This window comes from Hippocampus bargibanti, linkage group LG06 (assembly GCF_051943395.1).
Source record: "Hippocampus bargibanti isolate YZ-2025 linkage group LG06, ASM5194339v1, whole genome shotgun sequence".
Classification (NCBI taxonomy): Eukaryota; Metazoa; Chordata; class Actinopteri; order Syngnathiformes; family Syngnathidae; genus Hippocampus; species Hippocampus bargibanti.
This window is the reverse complement of record NC_142739.1, coordinates 14,004,705-14,016,536: the sequence shown is the minus strand read 5'-3', so window position 1 is coordinate 14,016,536 and position 11,832 is coordinate 14,004,705. Positions and strand designations below refer to the sequence as shown.

At 49.7% G+C, this 11,832-nt stretch overlaps 1 protein-coding gene across 1 annotated transcript; it reads left to right on the top strand.

Annotated features, from left to right (window-relative positions):
* Window positions 1–1,468: 1,468 nt before the first annotated feature.
* Window positions 1,469–11,538, top strand: LOC148896573 (CCN family member 3-like). Its single transcript, XM_088999267.1, has 5 exons — window positions 1,469–1,663; window positions 2,055–2,283; window positions 2,389–2,643; window positions 9,111–9,325; window positions 9,568–11,538. The coding sequence occupies exons 1-5, from the start codon at window positions 1,613–1,615 to the stop codon at window positions 9,859–9,861; spliced, it is 1,044 nt and encodes a 347-aa protein (XP_088855393.1). The 5' UTR covers window positions 1,469–1,612; the 3' UTR covers window positions 9,862–11,538.
* Window positions 11,539–11,832: the final 294 nt, after the last annotated feature.

Sequence of the window (11,832 nt, the reverse complement as noted above, 5' to 3'; positions counted from 1 at the left end):
TTATGTTTCTAGGTCCCTTACTAAAAATTATTTAGCATGGGTAGGCCGTACATACCACTCACACACAGGACACAAGCCAATACTAAAACCCACGTGTTTTACATTTAAAAATCTGACTGCATCCCTCCAAGTAAAAAATATTACAAAAAGTACAGTAATAATAATAAGCTCTTCTTGTTTAACTCACAAAAATTCCCTTATTCTTCCGTAAACTTGGATTTTTAGAGGCTGTATTTCCGTTAAATAGAAGCAGGTCAACTGTACCCCAGCCATCCTGTGGAAGGACATTAATTATTCCGCTTTTGTATGTCACCGGCATGTATTTAAATGATAAGTTTATAGAAGATACATATTTTTTTCTGTCCGGTAAATAAATTGGTTATTTTCAAACTAAATGACACTGTTTAATTAAGTGGGGGAGACAGCTCGGTGCATGAGTGGTTAGCATGTCCGCCTCATGTACAAAGCTCATTTTTTTCATCTGGTACTCTGGTTTCCTCCCACATTCCAAAACCATTGATGGTAAATTAATGGAACACTCTAATTTGGGCCTAGGTGTGAGTATGAGCGTGAATGGTCTCAGTGTGCCCTGAGATTGGCTGCCAACCGGTTCAGGGTGTCCCCTGCCTACTACCTGAAATTACCTGGGATTAGGTTCCAGCATGCCCACAGACTGGTGGACAGATGGACATCAAGTAAAAGGCAGACTACAATGATGTAAAAAGGACAATGAAATGACAGTACAGCCATCATGTATGGGGGAGTCTGATCCTTGAGAACTCTGTGAATGACAAAACGGTAAAATCGTGTATAGAATCCTAAAGTGAAAGAATGTTCCCACCGATCCATGCTGTTGAACATCCAAAACATTCCGGACATATCCATTTTTTGGAAACAGTCAAGATCCCTGTGGGTATTGCGGGCTTTTCCATGTGCGCCCTCCCAAGAAGAGCCCAAAGAAAGGAGTCAAAGGCTCATCATGCCTTGTGGCAGATGGACCAAAGGGAATCCCCACATGACGACACAAACATCCACAAACTAGGAAATGGAATCTTCCAATCATTTTGTCCAAAGGGAAAAGGAAAGGAAAGGAAACTGTTTTGTTATTTTTGACTATTCGCTATCCATTGTGAGAGGAAAAGCGCACAAAATTAATGGATCTTTCCCGCCGCCACTTAAATTCATTATCTATGTCTACATTCTGTCTATTTGTTTTTAGCTAGAATGTCTTGATGAGTACGCATTAAAGTGTTCAAGTTTTCATTTGATGCAATAAATTAAAACAGTATTCCTGCTCTTATTTGGATTTTAAGGTATAAATTGTCCGTTGGGGAATCTCTTTTGGCAGAAGGTCCTCCTCAAACACTTTGGGCATGACATTCCTCGCGATTGGTCGTCATGGTGGCCACGGTACAACTCCTCTATATAAGGTCCTCCCCACCTCAATCCTGAGACACAACGACAAAGAGTGTGCAACCTTCTGCTTTGACCCAAGTTAGAGACAGGGAGTGGAGGGAAACGTCAACCCTCAATTCTCGGACTCAAGCCAGCTTCAGCATAGAAATTTTTGACACTGATTTTTGTTTTTCCCTCAGCACTGCATGCTGAAACTATGACTTCTGTGCGTCATAGAGCTCTTTTTGTCATATGCTTGACTGCTCAGGTAGGAATCACGTTTTTCAGAAAATCTTGGTATTCTTTTTTTTTTTTTTTTTAACTGTGAGCGGCCTTTAAATTTTTTTTTAAATATCACAATTATTTTGACCTGGTAAATTCTTACTGCCTTTTTTTAAATGGATTGTTTCAATAAATATGACACTTATTAACGATGTCCTTCTAATAAGCATTGCTCCCGAATGGCTAAAAGAAATGGCATGTATCATGAAGGACATTTCAACTTAAAATTACTCACCTGGCTTCCTTTACTTCACAGTTTGCAAAATTGTTCAATGTTTTACTTTGTCTTCTTCACATTGCTGACAAAATGTTCTGCATGTTACATTTGGACAATGTGTACACATTAAAAAAGCATTGCTTTTGTTTACCCCAATCAGGTGTTTACATTCGCCCGCTCGCAAGAGTGTCCACAAAGATGCCAGTGCTCGGAGGAGCCCCCAATCTGTTTTCCCGGGGTGCCCCTTATCCTGGACGACTGCGCCTGCTGCCTTGTGTGCGCTCGCCAGAGAGGTCAGGCTTGTTCTGAAACGAATCCCTGCGACTCACGGAAAGGCCTACACTGTGACTACACCATTGGAGAACAAAAAAAGACGGGCATATGCGTTGGTGAGTCAGACTGCGCGATGCGCTGTTATTGAGATTGTTATTGTTATTGTTATTGAAAATAAATACAACACGATTCCTGGTTGTGTGATGGTCTTGGCCTCCCAGCTCATGAAGGAGACATCTGTCTTCTGGATGGTGTGGTCTACCAGAACGGACAGACCTTCTTCCCCAGCTGCAAGCACCAGTGCATATGTCACCAGGGGCAGATCGGCTGCGTATCGCGCTGTAACGTTGACGTCATGCTGCCGGGACCCGACTGCCCCATGCCACGCCGGGTCCACATCCCTGGGGAATGCTGCGAGAAGTGGGTGTGCGACTCCCCGGCTGAAGCCAGTGCACTGGGAGGATTTGCTATGGCAGGTAGGAAAGCTTTTTATTCTGTGCACTCTGGAAACATCCATCCAGATGCAAAAGTTGGTCTGCCTCGACAAAGATAATACTCCTGATATCTGATTGAGAAAGTTGGAGATTTGTTTCTAAATCTGGTTTGGGACATTTTTTTTAATGAGGGATACCGTATTTTCCAGTGTGTAAGGCGCACCCAAAAGCCTTGATTTTCTTGAAAAGATGACCCTGTGCCTTATACACAGGTGCACCTTATATGTAAAGTAATATTTGGCACTGATTCATGCCAAGGGTGTGTCCACTTTGCTACGCAACATTGAAATCATACAGTATATATTAAACAAAAAAAACACAGGTGTTATTTATTTTTTTCATTTCATCAATGACGCAAGTGAACTGTGCAGATTTTTTTCCTGTGATCTTCCAGACCAAGATTATTATTATTATTTTTAGGTTTTTTTTTGCACCTAATAATAATATAATGTGGGCGGCCCGGTAGTCCGGTGGTTAGACTCTACAGTGCAGAAGTCGTAAGTTCAAATCCCTCTCCGCCCTCCCTGTGTGGAGTTGGCATGTTCTCCCCGGATTTTTTTCGAGTCCTTCAGTTTCCTCCCACATTTCAAAAATATGCATGGCAGGCTGATTGAACACTTCAAATTGTCCCTCGGTTGTTTGTCTCTGTGTGCCCTGCGATTGGCTGGCAACCAATTCATGGTGTCCCCCACCTAGTGTACGAAGACGGCTGTGATAGGCTCCAGTAGCCCTACATATGACAAGGCGCTTCGGAGCATAACGCGCACTTTCAATGAATTGCCTACCAGTATTTTAAAACTGTTTTCACGTATAAGGTGCATAGAATAGAAGCTACAATCATGGCTGCAGTACCGCTATGTATCCACTAGATGGAGGGACACTATAGAGAATTCAATAGCTTTATTTATGTAGAGCTTTCACAACAACGGCAGCTAGAACATCATGCTTTATAGAACAATTAAAATATTACACCCAAGAAATCTGAAATCAGAATATTAATCCATATACAAGTCACATTGGATTATAACATCTACTGTTGACTTTTGAGAAAATGGATATGACGATCGCTCGAGTGCTAGGAGGCAGACCTCGAGCGACGGACTCTTGGTGTTAGGGAAGGACCCGAAATACACGGCGTGACAGGCTTGGATGGATAAAGAGTCTTTACTGGACAAAGCATCAAATAATAACAAACAGGGATGAGTGAAGGAAGATAACTGAATGATAGCAGACCTGGCAACACGGAAGTGGAAACGGCAATGACCAAAAATACTCCGACGGAGACGGTAGTGAGCGCGAGACAGATATAGTCAGAAGGCACCATCAGTGAAACGACAATCAGCTGTGGGAACCCAGGTGTACGATGATTGGAGGGGCCGTCTCCCAGGATTGGCGGAGGAGGTGACAGGAGGGGCGGGGCGCGCCCCGGATGGCAACGAGATGTGACAGTGCCCCCCCCTCAAGGGACGCCTCTCGGCGGCCCCCCAGGCTTGGATGGGTGAGCCGCATGGAACGCCCGGGTGAGGGATGGGTCGAGGATCCAGGCACGTGGGACCCATTGACGTTCCTCAGGTCCATAGCCCTCCCAGTCGACCAGGTACTGCACTCCTCTGCCCCTGCGCCTGGAGTCCAGTATCTCCCGCACGGTGTAGACTGGTCCGTCGTCCAATATCCGGGGGGGAGGTGGGGGGGCGGGCGTGGGGGCTAAGGGGCTGGTCTCCACTGGCTTGAGGAGGGAAACATGAAACACGGGGTGGATCCGCATGGTGGGTGGTAGCCGGAGCCTCACCGAGACCGGGCTGAGGATGGCCTCGATGGGGAAGGGACCCGTGAAGCGTGGGCCCAGCTTGGCCGAGGACCCTGCCAGCCGAAGGTCCTTCGTGGATAGCCAGACCTCCTGCCCGACCTGGTAGCTGGGTGCTTGCCGTCGATGGCGGTCTGCCACCCGCCGGTTCCGGGATGCGGTGCGTGACAGGGCGTCCCTGGTCTCCTTCCAGACTCTGTGGGCCCGTCTGAGGTGATGATCGATAGACGGGACCTCCACCTGGCCTTCCTGTGTGGGAAATAAGGGCGGCTGATAGCCACAGGCGGACATGAATGGGGACCGACCTGTGGCTGCGGAGACCAGGGAGTTGTGGGCGTACTCCACCCAGGGTAGGTGCAGGGCCCACGACGCCGGGTTGTGGAGGCACACGCACTGGAGGGCCGCCTCCAGGTCCTGGTTCTTCCTCTCCGTCTGTCCGTTGGTCTGGGGGTGGTACCCAGACGACAGGCTCGCCGATGCCCCTAGGGACCGACAGAAACGCTTCCATACCTTGGACACGAACTGCGGTCCCCGATCCGACACGATGTTCGTCGGAATCCCGTGGAGACGGACGACATGGTTAACCAGGAGTTGAGCCGTCTCGGTGGCGGACGGCAACCTGGTTAACGGAACGAAGTGGGCCGACTTGGAGAATCGGTCCACTACGGTGAGGACGACCGTCTTGCCACGGGAGGGGGGAAGGCCTGTCACGAAGTCGACGGAGATGTGGGACCAGGGTCTGGACGGAACCGGTAGGGGCTGGAGGAGTCCGGCCGGGGGCTGGTGGGAGGCCTTTCCACGGGCGCAGGTCGGGCAGGCCTTCACGAAGAGGGTGATGTCCCTCCTAAACCCCGGCCACCAGAACCGTTGGGCGATGAGTTGGATCGTCCTGTTGACCCCCGGGTGGCAAGCTATCTTAGATGTGTGCCCCCAGATGAGCACCTCGGTGCGTAGAGGGGGGGGGACGAACAGGCGATCCTTGGGACAGCCCCTGGGGATGGTGGTGGTTCCCTGGACTTGTTGGACTTTTCTCTCAACCTCCCACCTCAGGGCGCCCAGGATGCGCTGGGCCGGCAGGATGTTGGCGGTGGTCTCCTCCCTTTCTGCCGGCTCATGTATACGGGATAGGGCGTCGGGCTTGGTGTTCTGTGACCCTGGGCAGTAGGTGAGAGAAAAGTCAAAACGGGTGAGGAAGAGTGACCATCGGGCCTGCCGTGAGTTAAGTCTCTTGGCCGACCGGATGGCCGCCAGGTTCTTGTGATCCGTGTAGACGGTGAAGGGGTGTTTAGCTCCCTCAAGCCAGTGTCTCCATTCCTGCAGGGCCAGGACGACCGCCAGCAGTTCCCGATTGCCGACGTCGTAATTGGCTTCGGCGGGGCTGAGCCGGCGGGAGAAGAAGGCGCATGGGCGTAGCTTCTGGTCGGTGGGAGAGCGCTGGGAAAGGACGGCCCCTACTCCGGACTCGGATGCGTCAACCTCGACCGTGAACGGAAGATCCGGGTCGGGATGACGCAGAACGGGGGGGTTGGTGAAGGCACGACGGAGGCGGTTGAAAGCCCCCTCAGCATCGGGAGTCCACCTGAAAGGGAGCTTGGTGGACGTGAGGTTAGTGAGGGGGAGTGCCTTCTGACTATACCCGCGAATGAAGCGGCGGTAGAAGTTGGCAAACCCCAAAAACCGCTGAAGCTGCTTGCGCGTCTTTGGGATCGGCCATTCCACCACCGCCTTGGTTTTGGCGGGGTCGGCCCTGAGCTGCCCCTGCTCCACCACAAACCCCAGGAACGACAGAGAGCGGACATGGAAGTCACACTTCTCTGCCTTCACATAGAGCCGGTTTTGCAGGAGCCGCGCCAGGACCCGTCGGACGTGTTGCCGGTGTTCTTCTGCAGAGCGAGAAAAAATAAGAATGTCATCGAGGTAAACAAAAACAAAAACATTGAGGAAGTCCCTGAGCACATCATTAATTAAATTCTGGAATACGGCAGGCGCGTTCGTGAGCCCGAACGGCATCACCAGGTATTCAAAGTGCCCTAAAGGCGTCTTGAAGGCTGTTTTCCATTCATCCCCCTCACGGATTCGGACCAAATGGTAGGCGCTGCGAAGATCTAATTTAGAAAAAATGGTGGCGGACTGAAGGGGCGCAAAGGCCGAATCCATGAGGGGGAGAGGGTATTTGTTGCGGATGGTGATGTCGTTCAGGCCCCGGTAGTCAACGCATGGGCGCAGGGATCCGTCCTTCTTGTCGATAAAGAAAAACCCTGCGCCCAGCGGGGAACGCGACGGCCGAATGAGTCCTGCCGCTAGAGAGGAGTCTATGTAAGTGCTCAGGGCTTCCCGTTCCGGTTGAGAAATATGGTAAAGTCTGGAGTCCGGTAATGGAGCCCCTGGCTGCAAGTCTATAGCACAGTCATACGGTCGGTGGGGCGGCAGGGATTGGGCGTTGTCTTTGCTGAACACCTCCCGCAGGTCGTGGTAGCAATGTGGCACGCCTTTGAGGCAGATGGCCTCGGGCGGGCCACCGCGGGAGGGGTTACGCCCTGCCGTAGCGGACCGCAGGCAGTTAGCGTAGCAGTAGGGGCTCCAGCCCTGAATGGTGGGGCCCTCCCAAGAAATGGATGGGTCATGGGCCTTGAGCCAGGGGAGACCCAAGACCAATGGCGCGTTCCGGGAGGGCATAACAAGAAATTGGCGGTGCTCCACATGGTTGCCTGCCACTCGGAGCTTAAGTGGGGCCGTGAGGTGGGTGACCCGGGCTAATAATCGGCCATCCAGGTCGACGATCTCCTTAGGGGGAAGGAGATCTAAAAGTCGGCAGCCCAGCAGGTCGGCCAGGTGGGGGTCGATAATGCACCCGTCGGCCCCCGAGTCCACTAGTGCCCGCACTCTTTGGGAGCTGGAGGGGCCAAATAGTTCACTCTCCAGCTCCAACCGTGTGACTCGTGTAGTGGACTTAGCCCCCAACGGATTCCGTTTCGGCGGGGACTTACATTGGCCGTGGGTCCTAGGCTGGGGGCCTCGGGTGCGACGAGCCCTCGGGTTGGCGCGGTCGTCTCCCCCCCCTATCACCATCGGTTCAAAGAGTCCCTCCTGGGGCTGCGCGCGGTCGCTGCCGGGTGTGGTCGACCGGGGTCGGCTTCGGGGTACCTCGGGCCGTCGGTCGCTCAGCTCCTTTCGCCGCTCTCGAAGACGCTGATCCAAGCCGATGACAATCCCGACGAGGTCGTCGAAGGTGGTGCCGGCGTCGCGGGTAGCCAACTCATCCTTTAGGTCGGAATTCAAGCCGCGACGAAACACCCCCCTCAACGCTCGGTCGCCGTAGCCGCTGCCAGCGGCCTGGATCCGGAAAGCGACGGAGTATTCTGCGGCCGAACGGGCCCCTTGGACGCAGTCGAGGATTCTCCCTTCCGCCTCGACCTCCGTCACTGGATGGTGAAACACCCGGCGAATCTCGGCTAAGAAGTCCGGATACGAGGCGCACAGCTCCGGTTGGGACTCTCGTACCGCCAGCACCCATGATTCGGCTTCACCCGCGAGCAGGCTGGTGATGAAGGCTACCTTAGCCTCATCGCTAACGTAGGCGTCAGGATGTTGTTCAAACACGAGCGCACACTGCATTAGGAATTGAGCGCAGCGCTCGGTTTCGCCTGCGTAGCGTGAGGGTTGGGGTAGCGGGGGCGTGCGCCTGCCCACGGGCGGGGGGGAAGGAACAGAGAGGGTGGCGATGCACTTTTCCATCTCCTTGAGGCGTTGAGCCAGCGAGGTAGTGGCGTGGCGCATTTCCTCAATCGCCTGGGCCAGCTGGCTCGAACGCTCCGCCTCTTGTACAAGGGCGGTAAAATACCTGTCAACGCCGGCGGGGTCCATGGGTGGTCGGAGTATTGTGTGAGGATCGCTCGAGTGCTAGGAGGCAGACCTCGAGCGACGGACTCTTGGTGTTAGGGAAGGACCCGAAATACACGGCGTGACAGGCTTGGATGGATAAAGAGTCTTTACTGGACAAAGCATCAAATAATAACAAACAGGGATGAGTGAAGGAAGATAACTGAATGATAGCAGACCTGGCAACACGGAAGTGGAAACGGCAATGACCAAAAATACTCCGACGGAGACGGTAGTGAGCGCGAGACAGATATAGTCAGAAGGCACCATCAGTGAAACGACAATCAGCTGTGGGAACCCAGGTGTACGATGATTGGAGGGGCCGTCTCCCAGGATTGGCGGAGGAGGTGACAGGAGGGGCGGGGCGCGCCCCGGATGGCAACGAGATGTGACAATGGAATGCTTTGAGATGTGCCTTATAGTGCGTAAAATACTGTACAGTTATTGGCTGGTAACCATTTTCATCTTGGATTTGATGAATGTGCCACATGCAGAGACACACAGTCATCCTCAGACTTGAAATATACACTCCTGACGTCACACCAGTGTGAGACACTCAGAGTTGAAAGGTTATTTACTTAGCTCTGACCTGTCAGGAGAAGAGGCCAGAATGATGCACAACACAGGAAAGAGAGTGTTATCACCTCAATCACAAATGTGTAGCACTCATGTGATTCTATGATTTATTTTTATTTTTTTCCTTTTTTTTAGTTGAAAGTCTAATTTGAATGTTTTTAACCTGCCTTGCTTACACGTGTTCCTGTAGCCTTTCGTCAAGAGGAAACGGTGAGCTTTGACTCCTGGGATCCCAGTTTGAACTGCATCGAGCAGACCACAGAGTGGGGGGCCTGCTCTCGGACATGCGGCATGGGGGTCTCCACCAGGGTCACCAACAAGAATCGCCGTTGTGAGCTGGTGAAGCAGAGCCGGTGGTGCATGATCAGATCCTGTCATGACCAACGGGACCAGACACAGCCAAAGGTAACCTTGAAATTGCGCTTATTTTGGGATGGGTGCCAAACAAAAACTAATAGCATAATGTATAAGATTAAAGATTACCCCATGATATTTTTTGAAAGATCTGTTGATTAAGACAAGTTTTGTGAATGTTTCAAATTGGCCTGAGGAGAACATACTGCACATGGTGTGTGGAAAATTAACTATATATTGTGGGACTTAATATAGAGCTAAAATACTGTTTGCCTTTCACATTATGACCTCAGATAAGTAGTAAATGCCAAAGAATGGTAAGGAGCGATGCAGCCGTCCAATTCTCCCAGAAGAACTGCACCAGCGTCCAGGCCTACAAACCTCGCTACTGCGGCTCCTGCACAGACGGCCGTTGCTGCACCCCACACAGAACCAAGACAGCCCTGGTTGAGGTCACGTGCGCCGGCGGTAAAACCAGCAAGAGGCCAATCATGGTGATCCTGAGTTGCGTCTGCCACAGAAACTGCCCGCGGGACAACGCAGTGTGGCAGCCTTCGGAGCTGGGCTACAGTGGGATGACGGTATAGGTCTAAGCTTTTATCATAACGGCCAATTAGTGAATTCATGATTTGGAATTCCTTTGTGTTGGACAAATTCTTGTGCAAAATTTTAAATATGAGTTGTATCAACTCTTCTTTCGTCCAAAATATGCAAGCAACAAATTTGACTCTTCTGTGTATAAACAAAAGTTAGTTTTCATTTAAAGTGAAAGCACAGGTGACATAATGAGTCTCTCCTCTTTTGGAGATCAGATTTATAATTCAAAGATTCACAATGTATCATGAGAGCATTTATGGGATAACACAAGACAGAGTCTTTGCTGTGTGAGTGTCACTTGGCAAATTGGATGGCTTCAGTTAGCCCTGCGGGCATTTTAGTGTAAAACAAAAACTGAAATCAAAATGTAAGCCCTTTCCTGAGAGTCTAAAGTGTTATGTAAAAATCTTAACCAAACATTATTACCTTATAATTCCTACAGAAGTGTTTAGTTGACAGTTTCCGAGTATGGGATGCCTTGTTGAAAATTGCTGGACCCTGCTCCGTGACCTGGCCCTAAACAAAGGGCTCAACCTTTGATCAGAGGTCATTATTGGGACTTTGTGTCATTTCTGACATCTGCCTGATTCCCCCTTTCCTCCTTGTTGTGTCTGGCTTATAACACAAGAATAGCTGCACATTTAAGTCCGCGTATTAATGACAAAGATTTTTGTTAAAACTTGCTATAACAGTTGTATTTTCTGTGTGTGTGTGTGTGTGTGTGTGTGTGTGTGTGTGTGCGTGTGTGTGTGTGTGTGTGTGTGCGTGCGTGCGTGCGTGCGTGCGTGCGTGCGTGCGTGTGTGTGTGTGTGTGTGTGTGTGTGTGTGTGTGTGTGTGTGTGTGTGTGTGTGTGTGTGTGTGCATGCGCTTCTCATGTTTGCCTCAAAATCTCATGTTTTGTTTGGTAAAAGCTTTCTAACCCCTCTCTGCTTATTGTCCATAGAGTCCTTTAAAAATAAATGTATTTTTGTATCAAATATGTTTTGTGTTTTTGCCCCTAGCTATTTTATGTGAGGGGTGGGCGGCTTAGTAGGCGAGTGTCACTTTGTCACTGCAGAGGTTATGAGTTCGAACCAATTCAAGGGTGTCCCCCGCCTAGTGTACGAAAATGGCTGGTATCGCAGCCATCTTCGGATACGATCGTGTGAAAAAAATAACAATAATAAATAAAAAAACAATCGATAATTCGTGTTCACATTAACACTAACATATTTTTCAAATAATAGACATTCTCAACCTAGTAATGTCTAAATACAGTATATGTACTGTAATAACGATAAAACTCGAGCGTATCTTTCATTTCTGTCTGCATTTTCTTCTCTGTCCAGCAGCGGACGCTAACGGTTCATTGAACGTGGTATTTCCTTCCACTACGATGCGGATTACCATGTCTATAACTATGTCCTCCTGAGCAGAAAAAGACGCTTACTTTTTGAGACCACTTTTATCCTGTCTGGAAAAAAATAAGATGGCACAAAATGTCTTGAGTTTCAATGAAAATAAGACAGAAGTGATGGTATTTGGTCACAGACACCCAATCCCATAGAATTGGCCCTCCTGGCTAATAACCTTAAACTATTAAACTTGACAGTGTGTTGAAATTGGACCGGGAAATCAACTTTATCCAGTCCTTGCTTGTTTCACTTCTAATGAAGAACTTTTATTTTAAAAAAAGTCTCCTGAACTTTTCTGTGCAGTTTTGTGCATTAATTCGGGTGCGTCAAACAGTATTTTGACTGTTCATCGGATTTAACCAACCATTTTCCGTCTTTATATTGAAAACTTTTTAAAGTCACTAAGTCCACACCATTTTCTCAAGAGAACATAAGAAACAGAACTAATTTCATTTTTTGTGACATTTATTGTGATATGGTCCCTTGAACAAAATATGTAGCAGTGGCAGCCAGCATCATATTTTTTAAGTAAGGTTAATAAGGTGACGATATATGGCACAATACCA